This window comes from Nelumbo nucifera, chromosome 1, assembly GCF_055504915.1.
Source record: "Nelumbo nucifera cultivar China Antique chromosome 1, China Antique-T2T, whole genome shotgun sequence".
Classification (NCBI taxonomy): Eukaryota; Viridiplantae; Streptophyta; class Magnoliopsida; order Proteales; family Nelumbonaceae; genus Nelumbo; species Nelumbo nucifera.
The window spans coordinates 74,360,613-74,381,073 of NC_142649.1; the positions used below are offsets into that span (position 1 = coordinate 74,360,613).

Sequence of the window (20,461 nt, forward strand, 5' to 3'; positions counted from 1 at the left end):
CAATGGTACCTTTGATGACAATCATACTAACTAATGTTAATTATAAATTTGCAACAGTTGAAAATTTGTCTCTAGATTACAGGCAACAATCAAGCAATTATTGCCCCAAAGTTTCATATACAACAATCATGTTAATTGTTGCCAATTTACAACCAGTAACAATTGGACAACTGTTTCTTATGCTTATTTATGGCATTGGTTTTTCCAAACTGTTGTTGAAATAGCAACAATCAAGCAATTGTTATATTAACTGTTGCCAATTATCATTTTAATTATTGCTATTTAATTTAATAAATTTTTGCAAATATTATAATAATGATTGTCAATCATCTAAATAAAATACATATGTAAAATGCCAATATGTGAGCCCATTGATGTAATAAAAGATAGAAATTGCATTCCAACTGTAATTTATATGCAACTATGTTAAAAATATATTACAATTTCCAAATTCATATCATATAAATAATACAATTAACAAAAAATTTCTTGATGGGCTAGCTCCTTTCTCTCTTCTATTTGAGAATGTAGGGACTTGGTCTGTCTTAAGAGTAAATGTACTGGCATCTCTCCCACATCCATTCTTGCCAAAAATCTTCACATTGAATATCAGATTTCCATCATATAGAAATAGTAAAAATTCATTATCCAGTATAGAGTGATCTACTAAAAAATCCTGCCAAATATATGCCACTTGAAGTCTGTCTTAATTTGACGAACCAACGATAACCACTACAATCCTCTAGGATTGCTCTTCCAATTGCTGTTTTCGAAATGTGCCTTGTAAAATTTGGAGGAATCCGCTGCAAAACAACAGAGAAAGAAAAAAAAGCTCGTCATTCAGTTTTAGTAAAGCATTTTCACAGTTTTAGTAAAGCACTATGACCCTCTATAGCTTCATGTTATTATGGCATTCAACAACTCAAGGCATTGTCAACAAATACATCACCATTTAGATACCTCAAGTCATTGAATATTAAAAGAAATTTCCTTACATGCACAGCTTGCATTTGTTGCAAATCTCTTTATAGATTCCATCTTCCAAGTCCAAGTAGAGATAAATTCAGGGAAGTGAAGGAGAAGATCGCACTCTTCACACAGGTGACTAAATTAAATATTGACCAGAAAACTAGAAAATAATTTTCAGAATCCTCAAATTGATTAGAATCAGGATCAGGAAAGTTGAAAAACGCCATAAGCATTTGCATTTAGTCATAGATCCATATTGAATAAAGAGAAAATGGTAAATGCCAGTTTATAATCAGAAAGACTTCATAAACCATTTGTGTCAAGCAAGGAACAAAAAGGTTAAGTACAAAAGCATTTCAGTGCAAACTTATTAATGCAGTTGTTCATTTACAAACGCACAATACAACCTTTTGTATCACCAAACTAGGCCATAGGATAGTAACCTAAAAACCAAACTAGGTAGGCATCAAGTTTCTTATTTTAGGCAATTTATAGCCCAGCCATAAGTTATGGAACCAATAATCACTGAAGTATTTTCTTTTGACAAGGTTGATTGATGCGAACAAGATAACATATCGCACATGCTGTAACAAAGAGACAAAAATGATTATGAAACCCATTACCATGGAAGAGCAGACAAACCTGAATAAGAACATCAGAGTCAGCAGCAGATGATACAAAAGTGACTGCAAGTCCCTTGCTCCCAAAACGACCAGCCCTACCAACCTGCAAAAAAAGGTTAGATTTCGATGGGCCAATCTAAGAGTGGCTACTTTGTACAACAAATGATTAGGACTGCAAAAAATGCGGATCAGATGTTGAGAGGATGGCATGTTGTGACAGGGTATCAGTCTAGAAACATAGAGGCATGTGGATCCCAAGAATGCCAGGCTAAAACTCAACTTTGATAGATGCAGCCTTGGCAACCTAGGGGCTTCTGGCATTGAAGGGGTAGTGAGAGATAGCAACAGCAACATAAACCTTATTTATTCAGGTCCAATTGGGCAGGACATAGATCTCAAAGTAGAAATGCTTGCACTTATTCAAGGGCTAAAGCTTATCTCTATGCATGGGTGGACTGACTTCGTGGTGGAAGGGGATTGTCAAACTGTGATAGGATGGATGCATCATTCAATCTGATGAGGATATTAGTCGGAGCTACAGGTCTTTGGTTTGACAGGCTCAAGCTTTGAGCTTTCAGTTGAACAGCTCATTCAAGTGGATTCCAAGGTCTGTAAATGACTTGGCTGATGCCTTGGCCAAATCAGGGGTTGTGAGTGATATTGGGGTACTCCTGGCCGGGGATGAATATGTAATTGCTTTTTTTCTTGTTTTTGTTCCATTGCTTTTCTTAGCCTTGTACTTCTTCCTTCTATTCTGAGGTAGGAAGGTTTTCTTCTCCTAATGAATCAGTTTTGCTGTTATTGATTAAAAAAAGTCTGCATATGAAATATATAGTTTAGCCATCTGTAAATATAACAACTGATCAACTAACCTTGATATCTACCTATGCCTTCTAGAATATTCTCATCACAAGCACTAAACTTGTTGTTTGGACCAAGAGGTGTATCAATAAGTTGGGCTCCTACGCCTTCTAGCCATCTGTTTTTGTTTCATTTTTTGGTTGATGAGTGATTTAGAAATGGTGGGCTTGCCTTGTTTGGACTTTATGTTAAGGTTTGAATACTGAAATTATGAAACCAATTAGAGTGCTCAGTGGGAGAAATCTTTCTCTATGAGACTGAGTCTATGATTATGTTAGTTTAAGCCCCCTGTTCAAAGTTCAATTTTATTTATTCATTTATTTGTCTCTGTGTAACTTGAGAAAACAAAAAAAAAAGATCCTAATCACCTTGAACATAAAAGGAGATGATTAGCAACTGTTGGACAGTGAACAGTTCACCAAGCTGACCTGTTCAATGGGTCACTAGAATCATTACCTGAAAGTAAAAAAAAAGGAAAGACCATAAAAAATGGTTGTTATGTGAATGTTTTGCCATTCTGCTCTGTTTAGTGCCATATCCATAAGATATTTGTTCTTATTAATAATGATAATTTATAGGGTGTACTTGGCTGAGATGGCCTGACAAGGAGCATCCTCTAGATGAGCTTGAACTACAATTTTCAGTCCATTGGTCTGGAAAGGATATATTTTAAGGATAATTAATTTAACAGGACAGGCATGTGATGTTAGGGCACAATAGACCAAGCCAAGGCCTCAAAAGTAATATTTATATCCAATCTATATCTAGCAATGTTCATGTTCTAATTAAACATTCTATGATATTTTTGTAAGTCGATAGATATCCTTTATATCTCTGAATATGCATCTTTAGTGGAAGAACTTCTATTCCTTTCGTAAACTTTTATATTTTTTTTAATTATCAATATATTATATACACACATCATTAAAACCACAGACAAAACTCAATCACTATAGATATGAGAACAAATAGTCAACTTGGTAATTTTTTTTACTTAAAGTTGTATTAGAAGCTAACCTTAGATTTGTTTATCCTGCTGAGTTTGAATCCTGCACCTGATCAAATCTGTTTATGTTAGTTTTACTTAAAAGTCATCTGATGACTTGCTATGTGATAAAAATTTTCATCCAATATATTTTAGTGCTTATAAATGAATGCTTTTGAGCATTTCTTGTTTCTGCAGACAGAAAGAGCATCCTCGGTTCCAGAATCAAGCTACAGTACCTAGAGCCTGAATTTACGGTGCTCATAATTTTAAGATATATTTTCTTGTTGGTCCTGCTTCAGGTATCATTTGTCTACTGGGTCATGATTGCTTTTAGGAGTGTACTGCTCTTTCTTGTTCAATGTGCGATGTGGTGACCTAATCGGGTTGTCTGCATCTTCATGGTTAAACTATCCAATCAGCTAATCTGTGCAATTTTTTTGGAACTACAGTTATCTTGAGCTGAATTCTGGCCTAGGCCAGACCGAACCCAATTAATCTAGATCTGGCTCAACTTGAATTAACCTCAGGCTCTGGCTGTTTTCTGTTTATAATTAATGAAAACTTGAGTTGTTAAAAAGCCCAAAAAAAAAACTCAGATTGACATGGACTGGCCTCCCCAAGTTGCAATCATGCTAGTAAACATGAATGTATCATGATGAGTCTAAGACATTAAATCTATTCCTGCTTTGGAAATTAACATACTTGGTGTCCAAAACCTATCCCAAGCACATTCTTATATATCCATAGCGTACAGTGTTTGTATCAAAACAAGAAGTCCAAGCCATACATAATCCAAGCCTATTAGAACTATATGGGTACAATCATGCAACTGCAAACATATGGGTATAATCATGCAACTGCAAACATATGGGTACAATCATTAGTTATTATGATTAAGCTAATGAACTGACCTTAATTATGACCTTAAGGACATCAGAACCGTGATTTATCACTGTCCTGGCAATTCAGAACTGAGAGTAAGATCGGTTGTCAGTTGGTCTGTAACTGCTTCAGTTTCTCTGCAACATGCTTCATTGATGGTCTCACAGAAAGTGCCTCCATTATGCAATTTGATGCCAGGCTTAACAGGCCTAATAGATTCTCCTTTGGCCCTGCTTCCCACAGCTCTGGTGAGAAAAGCTCAGAAGACAACCATATTAAATCCATTCCTGTACTCTGAGAATGATGGATCAAGAAACCTCTTCCAACATATATATTTATAGGAGATGATTTGAGAGAGAGAGAGAAGTAAGAGTCTTCTGAAGATGATTGAGAACCTTGAACAAGGAGAAGAATAATGGTATATTTATAGGAGATGATTTCAGGTCTGCAATGAACTAATTGACCAGGAAGTATATATTGAACTTGCTTTTCCCTTGGTTATAACCAACTTTTAATTGTTTAGTATATGTTTCATTAATATATTCATTAAGCTTATTTTAGCTTGTGCAAAATAAGACCTAATATCTTGTTTCTTGGTCGTCTAGGATGTGTAGAGACTGTCTTGTTAATTTCCAACATATATATTAACTGTTTATAACTCCAATTTTCATTGGTCGTGTGGCTCCCATTGAACGGGTCCAACCTAACAGATTGACTGGACAATTAGCTTGATCATGAGCTGTCTTTTTACTGTAGACTTGATTTCTTGGGAAAGATGGGTTGAGTAAATGTCGTTTTGATGAACAGGTTGTAACCTGCCGTATATATGAAATTCAGTCTTGACTTCCTGAATATATGAAACGTCAGAGTCTGATATATATAGTCACTATATATACAACAGACTCAACCCAGGAGTTTGTGAACATGCATGTTGGCAGACCTTGGAATCCATGCAACAGAATAGAACCTCCCAAAGTGTTTATTAGTGGTCTTGCTTCTTGAACTTGATGCCTCAACTGCCAGGTTCCCCTATAACCACTCTAAAATTACCTCTAAATCCTCTTCAATAATCAGATTTCTATAAACTGATCAATGAAATAATAATCAGTTACAATCCTGAAGAAATGAGTTTATAAGGATGAGGACATCAAAAGAAAAAATTTTATGGCTAAACCATAGTGGAATCAAATAGTTAGAAGAAAATCCTCTTCATCTGGTTGACATCATATGCAAATTACTAAATCTTGCATACATCGGCCCAGTCAACAACTCATTCATCAGAAACACCACATATTCTACCTTCTCCATCTATAGATCCACTGATGAAAGTATCCATCAGCATTTAGTCAAGTTTAAATAATCCAGTTGGCCCAACAAGGGAAATCTTCATATAAATATCAACAGAATCAAGAATTACCTTTCTCAGTGTGCCAATCAGGAGGAAGTTTCTCACCAGTGTTGCCACCACTCCCAAGTCCCAACACCGGCATGAAACCCAGGGAGTCTTTCTGCTCTTACAAAATCTCATTGTGAGCTTAGCTATGCAGAAGAATTGGTTGCACAGAATAAAGAGATGAAACAAAGATGATTTAAGACAAATAGGAGATGGAATTAATGTGTAGACTCGGAACTAATTTAGAAGTTAGCCAAACATATCATAATTCATAAATTCTAACCTTTATGAAAACAGAAAATCTAAGGCATCTAGAAGTTAGCCAAACCCATCAATGCTTGACTGATGAAAACAGAAATTAGACAGAAGCAAAATAAGCCTAATGAACAAGAAAAGTAAAATGTATCATTCAAAATTTCACCAGTTATGGGCAGAAGTCAAATGACACTCCAATGTTTAGTAGTGATTTCTAGAAAAGAAAGAATCTCAGGGCAATGTACTAATAGATCAAATTGATGCAGTTTCCATTACAAAGATTAATAACTAGTTGTTATCTAGGTATCTGTAATTTGAAAATATAGTGTTTAAGGATTGAGTTAAATTGAGTTTTCAGAATTGCAACTTGGGAAAATAGGATTCATTGCAGAAAAAGAAAATACATTCTGGTAAAAATAAGAAAATAAGATGAACTAAGAAATAGAAAGAACTAAATTAGGCATTGAGCCTCAGTGTGTGTTCGGTATCAGTATTGGACCTCCAAAGTGATTGGTATCAAAACTAAATTAGAAAGAACTAAAATGCAAAATTTTACTTTAAGGTTGATATTCTCATGTTTGTGGATCTTACATAAACTTCTTTCCCTTATTGAAATTCTCCTAAACATTCCCAACATTGTAACCCTGCCATAATAAAAGAATCCATAACTAACTATTTTTTCTTGATAATAGAAAAACAAAGTACTACATTATCAGCCTAGGTAGCTTCTGAAGATACAACCTTTATTCTAATTTCTAAACATACAATTGTTTCTTGAACTTATTGGACCAGCCAAACTAAATCCTAAAACTAATAAAACTTCTACCTTAAAATGCAAACAACCCATAAATATTATAATTACATCAATGAATAGCTATCAACATTGGTCACCTTTACAGAATCAGCTTTACAACTTTACATGAACTCTTCTTTACAACAGAATCAGCCTTTACAGAATTATTCCTACTAACAATTGCCCTAGTTGATAACCTACAAGGGGATCCATCATGTTTACCATACAGCCATCTGCACAATTATATGTGAAAATGCTATTTTCCCAGAACCAGAATTTTCAAATTTGATTTGTCATGAGAAAAATTAGATAATGGAACATAGTCAACCAAAAAAGTTGTAATTCCTATGTACCATCTGCTTAAAGATTGAAATTAAGTTAACTGAAAATGCTACTCCTGTGTACAACAGCTTTCGAAAATGAAATCCAATAGTCTACTAAACATTTGGTCGGTTAAAGCTGGCTATGATAACCAAATGAAATGATAATACCATTATGACAAGCAAAAAATAAATGAGACAACTACCTGTAATTGAAATAAACATTCAGAGGGTTTGCAGAACATACAATATACGCAAGTCCAGAATGTTTGATAACTCTGGTTCGATCTTTCCTGAAACAAACAAAAAAAGATAAACATTAAATTGGGCGAGAGAGAAAGGGATATCCTACATTGGGCGAGAGAGAAAGATAAAACATTACTTGAATGTCTTCCCCCTATCTAGCTTGCTCGACCATAGCCAATCTTGCTCGACCTAATGTTCCAATCATGACAAACAGGGAGATTTATAACCTAAATATGCAACCAAAAGCCAGTATGAGGGATTTCTAACCTCTACGGATATGGAAATTTTGGTTACCTCAGCGTCTTCACCCGATTTGACTTGTTCGACCACAATGCCCCCGTCTTGCTCGGCCTAAATCGTGACTTGTTCGACCACCACAACCTAAATCTATGAACCAGAAACGAGTGAGTAGGAGGAGAGATTAAAGTCGATCCTCTGATGGTGTTCTAATTCTAGCGGAAAACGAAGAGTGGGAGCAGAGATTAATTTGTAAGGGAGAGTTGAACTATTTGATGGTGTTTGATTGCAGTTGAAGAGGAAGAGTCGGAAGAGAGATGTAGGAAGGGAGAACTGGAATTGGCGCGTTATCATGGAGGGAAAAAGTATAAATTAAACACCATGGCATTCATGGCTGGAAGAGGGAAGTTTTTAATTATGTTTTCTAACAAAATATTAAGATTTATTAGTATGCTAATAAAAAATAGTAATGATCATTTTGATTGGTAACTAAAATGATTTGGGTTCTTGTCTTAGAAACTAAAATCTAATTATGGTTAGGGGTGAGAAAAAAAACCGAAAAACCAAATCAACTCAAACCGAACCGAAAAATTGGTTAGGTTTGGTTTCAGTTTTGGTGTTTTTTAAAAATTGAAGGTACTGGTTCGGTTTCGGTTAACCAATATAGAAAACCAACGGTTAACTGAACCGATCGGTATACATATATTTCTATTTATTTTATAAATATATAATTATGTACATTATATATTATATATATTTATGTATATTATATTATATATATTTTATATTTTTATATATTATAAATTAATAAATATGCATTATATATAAATATATATTATAAAAATTAAAAAACCAAAAAATTGATAAACTGAATCGACGGTTAACTAACTAGCTTTGGTTCAATTCCAATTACCAATTTTCCAAAAACCGGTAGTACTAGTTCGGTTCCAAAAATTGACCCAACCACTGTGAGCACCCAAATTATGGTTTCTTGTTTTTGCCTCTGGGTCGCAAGTCACTAGTTTGACCGATTAGGTCAAGCGGGTCAGATTGTATCAGTGTCTATATATAGTTTGCATACACAATTAGTATGTAACTTGCAACCCAGTAAATGGATCAATTGATTCAACGAACCAACTATTTGATTTGGTACATTTTTATCAATCCAATGGGTTTTGGCCCAGGTTTCACTCAAACTAGACCTAGAATCTTGACTATGTAACTGTTTGAATGGTTCAACCAACTGAATTAACAACGGGTTGAAAACATTGCTTTGTGCTCAGATATCTAATTGAGATGATCTTTATTTTTTATTTTGCGTAACTTTTTGAGATCTATATGGTGCCTTGCCCCACTATTTTTACAAAATAAAACCTTTTTTTGGCCCTAAATCACAATTTTTATAATTTTTATAAATAAAAAGATTAAAAATAAATTAAGAATATAAATTAAATATACATATATTACATCTAAAAAATTTTAACCCATCTGACCCAAACGATCAAACTAGTGACCCTTGGCCTAGAGGCAAAAATAGTCTAACCTTCCAGGGGATGCAAATGGTTCAAATCATGATCTGATTTGATTCGAGCTAAATCCAATATATCCTATTTTGTTAGATTCCGACCTCCACACTTCAGATATTCGGATTAGATTGAATAGAAAATAGGATCGGATTTCGATCACCCCTATCCAATCGATATGTCATTTATTTATTTATATAAATATATATAACACATACATATGTTATTTATTTATTTATAAATATATTATTTATATTGAATTTTTGTAAATTTGTTATATTATTTATTTTTTATAAAAAGCATGCATATAAATGATGGAAATAGTTGAAATATACTTGCATTTTTTATTTTGCTTTACTTAAATTGTTATATTTATTTTATTTTAATAAATTATTAAGTTTTGAAAAAAATAAATAAGATCGGATCAGATCCCAAATATCTAATGTCTTGCCTCTAGGTGGTACATTTGTTTGATTATTTGGGTCAAACATGTCAATTACATGTATACATATAAAGTTTAATTTTTGTTTAGCTTATATTTATATTTTAATTTTAATTGCTTATTTAGACAAAAAAATTCTAAATATTAGGATCTAAGTTCAATTTAGTGTGTAATTTTTGACCCAAGGACCATGATTGGTTAATGATATCGGTTCATTGATGGTTACCAGTTAAAAACCAAACAAATGTTGTGACCCAAGGACCATGATTGGTCTAACCTATTCGACCCAAGACTAGTTAAGTTTGTTATCATACTTGAACTCCAAAAATAGAAATAAAACGTTAAAACTCAAAAGAATTGAGTTTTCTTCCCATTTTTTCATTTTTCTATATTTATAACATCTCAATCATTATATTTAAGTATTTAATATAATTGTTACATGTTTTCTTCAATTTTTATATTGTATTATCTTATTTAATAATTTTTTGTATATTATTATTTTAAATTTTGATTAATTAATTACTTGGTTGTCCAGTAATCAAACCATTGTAATTAATTCAAGCTCGACTCATTAAAATAAATTTTTGTTATTTATTCCATTTGTTGATGTATTAAATATGTTTATAACTACAATGTTCAATGATTGTTGCTAAAGATTTAATGGCATTATTCACATTAGTTTCCAATTCACTAATTTAACAATTGGATATTCAATAAGTAAACAATCGTAAGCTTTGTTTTCATTTCATTGCTTTAGCAAAAGTTAAAAATAAAATGAGCAACAATTAGCTAACCTTTGTTGCCAATTCATTTGATTTAGCAAAGATGTTGATCAATTGTTGTTAATGTTTATTTTCGGCAACAACCATTTACAACTGTAATGAAGTCCTTGTTGCCAAAGTAGTGGTGGAATTCCACCTATTTGATACTTCATGTTGCTATAGGCTATAAGGATTTTTTTTCTCGTTGAAAGCAACGATATCCATTATACAAATGTGTGCCATTTGAGAGTAATTGGAAAATGGCAAAAGAATTTTGTAAGTTGAAATTGTTTTATAATGTGACTGAGTTGTTTTCTAAAACCAAATATCCTATAACTAATTTTTATTTTCCTAAAATTTGTGAGATTAAATTAGCATTGAGGCGGTGGCTTAATTGTGGGCATGATGGCATAAAATTAATGGCATCAAAAATGGCATCCAAGCTTGACAAGTATTGGTGTGAAATTCATAGTATTATGACTATAGCTATTGTCTTAAATCCTAGGTACAAGTTGACATTATTGGAATATTAATATAAACTTATTTATGGACATACTACATATTTGGATGAAATTAGAAAAGTCCAAAAAAATTTGTGTTGACTCGGTTACTCAGTATCAATCAAATTCTAGAGTGGAAGCTATGAGTTCGAATCTTCAATGGTTATGACTTCTAAATTAGGGATTGCTACTATTGATGAGTTGGATCGCATGTGTGATTATGACTTGTATGTGGCTTCAAAGAGTAATGTTGCATATGTTAAGTCCGAGTTAGATCATTATTTGGAAGAACCTGTTATACCTAAAATGGTTGATTTTAACATAGTGGAGTGGTGAAAAATAACTGGGATTAAGTATCCTACTTTGAAATTGATTGCTAGAGATGTCTTGGCTATTCCTGTACCCACTGTGGCTTCAGAATCTTCTTTTAGTAGTAATGGAAGATTTATTAACCCATATCATAACAGGCTTCATCCCGATACATTAGAGGCATTAATGTGTGCACAAGATTGATTATGGGCTGAAATACAAGGTATTTAAAGTATTTTATTATAATTATTCAAAAAATTTATATATTTTATAGAATGCATGGATAATTAAATTGAATTGTTTTTTATCATATTCTTGTTCGGCTACTCATTTGGGATGTTACACTTTTCAAAGATATGGATATAAATGAGGTATATTAAAATTTGTGTTTTCTATGCTATCTTTATTTTTTCGTCACCTCTCTTTAAGTATATTAAATTTAATTAATAATAATTAAACAAAATGTATGATTTTATAATATTGTAGGACAAAGAATCATGTTGCGATAATGCTTCAAGTTGAAAGGTAGTTTTTGAAGAAAATAATATTACATGGAGATGTTAAGCACTTGAATTGATTAGTTTCGCATGGCTAATTAAAAGTATGCTTTTATATGTCTTGAGACTTCGAGTAAATGTGTTTATTTCTTAATTAGTTGATTAGTTTTGCATGGATTAATTGTTTCTTTTGACATTTAAATATTTATACATTTAATTTTTTTTTCAAATTATTGTTATTTTGTTTGAGTTTAAGACGAATTTAATATTGGAACATGAATTCCTTTCTTTTCCATGTAGACTCCGACTCCTGTATTTGAAAGTTATTGATAGACCCACAATTCCTTGAAACTTTCTAGTTCATATTTGGTGGTCCTCTCCTATTAAAGATAATCAAATTCTGATTTGAAGAATCCTTTTAATATGCCAAAATATGCCAAAAGTTTAAGGTTTGAAAGTTATTGACCAAAACTCGTGTCATGCTTTTAATGTAGGAGGGAGCAAGAATCCTTTTAATATGCCAATATATGTTTATGAGAAAAAATTCAGTCGGCTAAATTTAAGGTTTGGCGTGTTTTTGGAAAAAAAAATCCAAACGATCTTGATTGCATTGTTGTCAATGAGTAATTTGACCATAATAGTTAAATGATGTAATTTACTTTGACCTTAGTAGGTTATATATAAGAGGATTGGCAGGGTGTGGGGACCCTACGGGGATGGGGATCCTCGTAGGTACTGGGACGGGGATAGTCTTGTCCCCGTTAGCAGGGACGGGGATAGGTTTTTTCTCAGGGATGAAGATGGGGAGTGGTTCCCTATCCTCGCCCTGCCCCGTTGCAATTCTTACACCAGATGTTGACAACTTGCAAGCTCAAACTGAATACCAAGGTTCTGATCAAGTCAAGGTTAGTAATGGCACATGTTTGACTATGAATAATACATGGTCGACTTCTTTAATTTTCAATGATAATCATTTTGCTTTGAAGAATATTTTTTATATTATTTCTTTATTAAGAATTTGCTCTTTATAAGTAAATTTACGAAGAATAATAATCTGACTGATTTTTGAATTTCATCTGAATTTCTTTGTTTTGAAAGATTATACGGGGAGAGTTTTACTTTGAGGACCCAGTAGAGATATACTATATCAATTTCTTGGAGCAGTTCAGCACAAGACAAAAAACTTGGAAGCTTTTGTTGGCAAGAAAACATCCTTGGCAAAGTAGCATTAATGACTTGGCCATGCTTCCCTAAGAGTTGTGAAAAACATTAATTTTAAATTTGGTTTACCTTATTCTAAATCTCTTAATTGTCTTTTTGTGTGTGAAGCTTGCTAGTGGGCAAAGCCCATCGTTTAAGTTTACCATTTTCAAATACAACTTTTTATTCTTCTCTTGAATTAGTATTTTCCGATGTATGAGGACCTGCCCCAATTTTATCCAATAAAGTATTTTGATATTATGTTTTATTTATGGATGCATATTCAAAATTTTCATGGATTCTTCCTCTTGAGAAGAAGTCGGATGTGTTTAATATGTTTTTTCAATTTAAAAATCATGTTGAGACTTTGTTTTCAACAAAAGTCAAGATGTTTCAAAGTGATTAGGGTGGTGAATTTCACTCTTTTTCTCGATATCTTGACAATGCCAGTATTACTCATTATCTCAACTGTCATAATATGCATGAACAAAATGGCAATGCTGAATGCAAACATCAGCACATTATTGAGTCCATGTTATCTCTACTGACATCTTCCTTTCTCCTCCAATCCTTATGGACGAATGCTGTTGAAACTGTAGTCTTTTTTATCAATCGACTGCCAACTCCGGGTCTTAGTATGAGAAATTGTTTGGCAAACCTCCTAATTATTCTATGTTAAAGGTGTTTGGTTGCAAATGCTTTCCTCTTTTTTGGCCTTATAATTTGCATAAGATGGATTTTTTATCTACTTCTTATATCTTTATTAGCTATAGCAACATTCACAAAGGATACCGTTGTTACAACCCTGCAACTGGCAAAGAAATCATTGCTCGACATGTTGTCTCTAATAAACATTCCTTTCTCGGATTTGTACAGTCCTTGCCATCTTCTAACTTGTGCTCCCACTGACATTACTTTACCTTCTTTGGGTATCATTAATGCTAATACGTGTCTAGTCTTGCTGCTCCTACCCCTGAGGTATCTCCTACTACCTTGCCATCTATACCTATATTAATGAGGAATCTGCTACTTCTTCCTCTACACTAGAATAGGAAGCTTCCATCATTGATGATCTCTTACTAGTTCGGTGTTAGACAGTTTTGTATGCCCTTAGCTTCAATCAGAATGATGTACTTTATGAGTTTATTGTAAATGAATAAAGATACATATTTGATTCATGTTCCCTTGGTATGTTTCTGTGTAATACCCTTAAACTGGACACTTAATGAGACTCGTGTTAGTTTAGAATGTTCACAGCCAGTGGGTCGGTCTAGGGAGACCTATCCTGACAAGGCTGACACTGTAGTGCCACCAAGTCGGTTGGGGTGGCTTGTCTCAGCTGCCAGGGTGAGACCCTAGGCACATACAGTGTAGGATTAATTGAATCTTTGAACTGGACCAGATTTCCAGTATTGCCCTGGACCTTGGAGATTGATGGGCAAAACTGGAAAGTTACACCCGACCCCTAGACTCGATTATGATACTACACTAGGTGTCGGATTGGGCTGTCTTTGATGTACCAATCAGTGAGATCCTTAGCGGGGGTCAAAACCTGGGTATGTTGGGACAGTCCGAGAATTCATCTGAGTGGGTGATCATAGTGACAGGATCAGCCCCTTTGTCGGACAAAGGTAATGATCGGGGATGCACTCTCACTGATGGAAACCAAGACTGCCGGCAGCCGATTTCAACCGTTGAGATTTGTTTTGCAAAATATATTTTATATAAGATATAAAAGTATATATGTATGGTTTCTAAATTGTTTGCAAGAAGGTTTTAATTCCCGGGATCCATATAAGAGGAGAGTGCAACACTATTCCTTGCAGCCGAGGGAGAGGTCCTATCTTGTCGGGCAGTGTATGATCATTATGGGCTGAGAGGTTAAGTGTAAGACCATTGAGGATAACACCTGATGGGCTAATCTTGCATCTGCCCACAGTCCCTCGGTGTTACAAGGTGGCTTGGCCCAGGGACCACTTAGTGTAAGTGTTGGGCCCATAGAGCTCATTTGATGGGTTTCAGGGGGTACACTATCTTCAGCAGTGCATTCGGCTAGGCCTTGTAACAAAGGCTGGGCTGAACCCATGTGGCTGATGTTTAGATCAATGCTTGGGTCCCACGCCATACAAGGAAGCCCAACTGGGCAGCAATTTGGAAGGTTTTTGAGTACATAACCTTAATGGGCCTTAAGCCCATTTCGAACTGGGCTGATTTGATCAGTCATTTAAAGGGGGCGAATTCTGAAGTGGGTCAGCTAAAAGGATTGGGCTTAGACCCTATCCACTCAGAGAGTCCAAGATCTAAATAAGATTTACATCTGGAAACCTCCTAATTAGATTAGGAGACAGCTGATCTGATTTGCAGATAAGATAAGGATTATCCCTTATCACTAAGGGACTTCTAACCCAAATATGATTTGGATTAACAACTCCTAATCTGATTAGGAGCTGATCCCTTTGAGATTATAAAAGGGGAAGGGGGCGGCAGCCTACTACACAACAACATCCATAGCATTCTTCTCTTTGAAGAAAGAGAGATTGAGAGATTTCCTGCATACTGCGAATTCTCTCCTGCCGCCACCTTCCTGCTTTTGCCATTCCTTCAGTTCGATCTCCAGTTCTTGGGAGCAATCAAGATTGGATCTTGATTTCAATCTTTTGTGAAAAGATTGGTTGGAGCTGTACTCAAGTCGTCCAGTTGATCCTTACGAAGGATCAAGTTCTTTTGAAGAACGTTGCTGATTCTGCTCCACCCTGCACTGTGCCATCTTCAGTGGGAGCAGATTTTGGATCCTTCCTTAGGCGTGAACACCTCCATTGGGAGATAGTATTTCTCCGTATCAGGTATAATCCTCTCCCATTCCTTTTGGTTCAGATCTGGTTCAGTTTATGGTTCAAGATTGATCATTGAAAATATGATTTTCTAAATGGGGAATACGATTCCCAGTTGAAGGGAGAGATAAAATTTTTGAAATTCGCCCCTTATTCCGCAATCTTTGGGCGTCCATAGGATGGATCTCTCATCCCTTCAGTGGTATCAGAGGGATGGTTCAAATCTTGAGCCAATTTGTTTCAGATCTGAACCTGCGAAATGGGCAGAAGGTGTTCTACCCGATTTGCGCAGATATGGGTTTTGGGAAATTTTGTTCCCAAAATTAATGGGCGAATAATCTGAAATTAATTTTATATAAATCTGATTATTATTTAGAATTGTTCTTTATGATTTTCTTGATTTATGGGTTGTTCATACAAGAGGAGATCGAAATCTTGGTTTGCGCAGGGAACCTGCAAGATTTGCAGTTTCTTGATTTATTTATTACATTTGGTCTGTAAATATTTTTTTTTTTATTTTCTAGACTCAATGTATAGGTATTCGATCTGTTGTAATTATTAATAGAAATAGGATTTCTATTTATTTTAATTTTGGATCGAAGATGGCGGCGCAGAAAGGGAGATTTCGTAGAGAAGAAGATTTTGCAGATGGGAGAATCGCTATCTGCGATTTGTAGTTTGTGAAACTGCATTCTGTGATCTAACCTCTGTTTTGCAGGATGGATTGTGCGAACAGCCCTGATTTACTGATTGTTGCTTTTCTTTTATCAGTAATTAATTTCAGATTATTTTCTTGAATTAAAGATTTAATTAAAAATCAAACCCTAGACCCATTCGAACCAAAATTGGTTCAAACTGTTTGGACCGAATCTAGGGTTTAATCAAGGCTGAAAGTCAGCCCTAATTTTCCCACTAATGGGCCTAAGGATTGATATTTAATTGAATGGTTAATTCGGCCCAACCTGTAAAGTCCCAGTTTTAAACAGTTAAAACTGCTAAAAGCCCACTTAACCCTTAAAGCTATATGGGTTGAACCGTTCGGCCCATATACCTAGATAATGTTAATGGTTAATATTACGGATTTAAAATGGGCTTCAAATGGGCTTTACAAATAATTAATTGATTGGATCAATTTATCCCTGCATGTGATGTATGGATGTGCGATTTGCTACGTACATGGGCCATAAGTACTTGGCCCACGCTCAATCGACAGTGGCTCTTTCGCACACCATGGCTGAATACACATCATTGCCATGGTGTCCCTTTTGGTCATTGGATGACCTCCCTCAGTGGTGGGCCCCACACCTCATCATGAGGTCTCGTGCGGAACCCTAGCCGATTTAGGCCCACCAAAATCTGGCTTTTTGAAAGTCAGTGGGAGCCACTTTGGTTTGACCTAAAGATAAAACTAGGGCGTAATTATCTATTCCCTCCAGATAATATGAGTGCATGTGATAGGGAGATTCATATGATGAACTCTCTAAAGGCCTTCCATCATTAGCACAAGGATGGGTCCTTCAGTAATGAGGAAACGCACCAGAAAATGGGCTATCCATTTGCTGTTGGGCTTGTCTAAGTGTTTCATAAGATGATAGGGGCGTCATAGACCGATGTGGGAGGGGCTTCACCAGAAAATGGGAACTCTCTCACGGTACCTTGGCGTTCACGAATATGATGGGTAAGCACTCACTGGACAGAAAGGTTTACCTGAAAACGGCTCTGAACCTTGTCTGACAGAGGCCAAAGGGAAAACTCATATGATGAGTGGATATGATCCTTCACAGAAAGGTGGTGGGGTTATGTAGCTGAAACAGTTGGCTTCATGCACCCTATGTGATTTCCCACATTTCCAGAGACAACCCGTAGTCTCCGTCACTGAGAAAGGAGGGAAATCTCAGAGATGAATAAATGGAAATGGATCGTAGATTAAAATCCATATCTATGAAATGAACATGAATCAAATTAGGTCGTGGACTGATGTTTGCTTTTTTATCAGAAAATGGCAAACGGATCATTTGCAAAGCTACTTGATGACAACAAGTTGAAAGGCCCAAACTATGCTGACTGGTATAGGAACCTTATGCTGGTCCTTGCTTCTGAAAAACTTGACAAGGTAGCCAAGAATCCTGCCCCGGATCGTCCGGGGGATAGGGCTTCTGAGGCCCAAAGAAGAGAATACCAAGAATGGGAGGAGAAAAACTCCCTTGCCCGCTGCTATATCATTGCCTCCTTAGACAATCCAATTCAGAGGTAGTTCGATCAGATCGAACTTGCTAAGGACGTATTGGACAGTCTTAGGACAATGTACGAAGAGCAGAATCATTCTACTCGGCAGAAGGTCTTGAAACAGTTCATGACCGCGCAAATGACCAAGGGCCAACAAGTTCACGACCATTGTCTCCGGATGATGGGCTATATCAACGAACTGGAGGCTCTTGGATCCGGGCTGGATCTGGTAACTCAGATCGATGCTATTCTCAACTCTCTGCCTCCATCCTTTAATCCATTCATCATGAATTACAACATGAACAAGCTGAACGTCAGCTTGCAGGAACTCAGCAATATGTTGCAGAGGGCCGAAGAATTGATTAAAAAGGATGAGCCCATTGCCATGCTTGTTGAAACTGGCAAATCGGGCAAGAAAAGGAAGGCGAAGAGAAAGCCCCAGAAAAAGGCTGCCAAACCCAAGAAACAGAGGAAGGACAAGGCATCAGATGCCTGTCATTTTTGCAAGAAGACCGGCCACTGGAAAAGGAATTGTCCTGCCTATCTGGAATCCAAGAAAGTTAACTTCGAAACTTGTGTTATAGAAACCAATTTATTGGTAGCTTCTGCGTCCTGGTGTATTGACTCCGGGGCTTCAACTCATGCGTGTAACTCACTGCAGGGGTTCAAGGTAAGCAGAAGGCTGAGTGAAGGAGAAGTCACACTCTACTTGGGGACTACTGCAACTGTTGCAGCCCCGGCCATAGGAACCGTGGAATTATATTTTAGAGAAGGAAAAATTGTACTAAAAGATTGTCTTTATGTACAAAATTTAAGAAGAAATTTGATTTCTGTCTCAAAACTGTGTGCAGATGGTTATTCTGTCTTCTTTAGTAATACGATTACTATTAAAAGAAACAACAGATTCATCGCATACGGGGAACTGGAGAACGGTCTCTATGTTCTACATCCTTCTCTAGAAACTAACATAACCGAAACTACGTCGGTTGAAAACCCCAAGAAGAGAGCCCGTGATACAGTTAATCCCACGTGTCTGTGGCATTACCGACTTGGCCACATCGGTGTTGACCGAATCACAAGGTTGGTAAAGGATGGTCCTTTGGATTTTCTAGCTGTAGAAGATCTTCCCACCTGTGAGCCTTGCCTACAAGGCAAGATGACGAGACGGCCATTTAGTGGTAAGCCTGAAAGATGTACAGGCACACTTGACCTAATACATACTGATGTATGTGGTCCCCTGAGTGTTAGGACACGAAATCAACACGTGTATTTCATCACCTTCACAGATGATTTTTCACGATATGGTTACGTGTACCTAATGAGACACAAGTCTGAATCCTTTGAAAAGTTCAAAGAGTTTAGACAAGAGGTCGAGAAACAGTTAGGGAGAGAAATTAAAGCCCTTTGATCCGATCGAGGTGGCGAATATCTCTCTGACAAATTCAGGGACTACTTAAAGGACAATGGGATAGTATCCCAATTAGCTCCTTCTGCTACACCACAACTTAACGGTGTTTCAGAGAGGAGGAATATGACCTTATTAGATATGGTCCGGTCGCTTCTCATACACTCAGAGTTACCCACATCCTTTTGGGGTTACGCATTAGAGACTGCGATTTACGTGCTGAATCGGGTTCCAACCAAATCGGTTCCGAATACTCCATATGAACTTTGGACCGGAAAGAAACCAAGTGTCAGACACTTGAAGATTTGGGGTTGTCCAGCACACGTTAAAAGAACGAGTGCAGACAAGTTGGAATCTAAGATTAGCCGTTGCCTATTTGTAGGCTACCCAAAAGGCTCTGTAGGTTACCTTTTCTATGACCCAAGTGAGCAGAAAGTGTTCTGCAGTCGAAATGCGCAATTCTTGGAAACCGACTATATCCTGGACACCCATCGTCAGGAAGTTGTTCTTGATGAGGAGAGCTCAGGAGCAGTGGGAGATGTCCCACAAGTTCCAGGTAGTGACCAACTTAGAAGATCTACTCGGGCATCCAGGCCACCAGTCCGTTATGGTTATGACCAGGATAGTTACCTGGTGGAAACCTTGACTAGTGAGGAGGATCCCGTGACTTACGCGGAAGCTATGTTGGACATAGATTCCCAGAAGTGGGTGGAGGCCATGAGGGCAGAGATGGACTCAATGGAGACCAATGGAGTCTGGACTCTAGTAGATCCGCCCTCCGGGGTAAAGGCAATCGGTTGCAAATGGATTTACAAGAGGAAGAAGGGCCCCGATGGTAAAGTTGAGACCTTCAAGGCTCGTCTGGTGGCGAAAGGGTACACTCAGAAAGAGGGCATTGATTATGAGGAAACCTTTTCGCCTATGGCCATGCTTAAATCCATTAGGATCCTGCTAGCTGTAGCAGCATACCATGATTATGAGATTTGGCAGATGGATGTCAAAACTGCATTCCTGAATGGAGATCTTGCTGAAGATATCTATATGCAGCAGCCGCAAGGCTTCGTTGCTACAGGTCAGGAAACCATGGTATGTAAACTTAACAGATCCATTTATGGGCTTAAGCAAGCTTCTAGAAGTTGGAACATCCGTTTTAACTCTGCTGTCAAATCGTTTGACTTCGAGCAGAATCCGGATGAACCC

General features: G+C 36.4%; 1 protein-coding gene across 25 annotated transcripts; it reads right to left on the minus strand.

The window, feature by feature from the left end:
• Positions 1 to 371: 371 nt before the first annotated feature.
• LOC104604921 (uncharacterized) lies at positions 372 to 7,968 on the minus strand. 25 transcript variants are annotated; one of them, XR_016085784.1, is made up of 7 exons: positions 7,625 to 7,968; positions 7,467 to 7,519; positions 6,563 to 7,377; positions 5,741 to 5,831; positions 4,353 to 4,553; positions 1,612 to 1,695; positions 372 to 803 (listed from the first exon to the last, which is right to left on the minus strand). XR_016085784.1 is itself a non-coding variant. In XM_088904042.1 (6 exons), exons 4-6 carry the CDS (start codon positions 5,849 to 5,851, stop codon positions 645 to 647), a joined length of 354 nt encoding a protein of 117 aa, XP_088760168.1. In that variant the 5' UTR covers positions 5,852 to 5,862; positions 7,332 to 7,377; positions 7,467 to 7,519; positions 7,625 to 7,967; the 3' UTR covers positions 372 to 644. The 25 variants fall into 25 exon arrangements, 3 of the variants coding, with proteins under 3 accessions (XP_088760168.1, XP_088760164.1, XP_088760161.1); XR_016085785.1 differs by having other exon boundaries at positions 4,353 to 4,568; XR_016085783.1 differs by having other exon boundaries at positions 4,353 to 4,617.
• Between the last annotated feature and the right edge of the window lie 12,493 nt (positions 7,969 to 20,461).

Coding starts and splice junctions, on each gene's coding strand:
- LOC104604921 (XM_088904042.1), bottom strand. CDS start 5,851: ATGAGATTTTGTAAGAGCAGAAAGACTCCCTGGGTTTCATGCCGGTGT. Junction 1,696..5,740: donor TGATTGGCACACTGAGAAAG/GTAATTCTTGAT, acceptor CTTTTTTTGCAG/GTTGGTAGGGCTGGTCGTTT. Junction 804..1,611: donor ACTCTGATGTTCTTATTCAG/GTTTGTCTGCTC, acceptor GTTGTTTTGCAG/CGGATTCCTCCAAATTTTAC.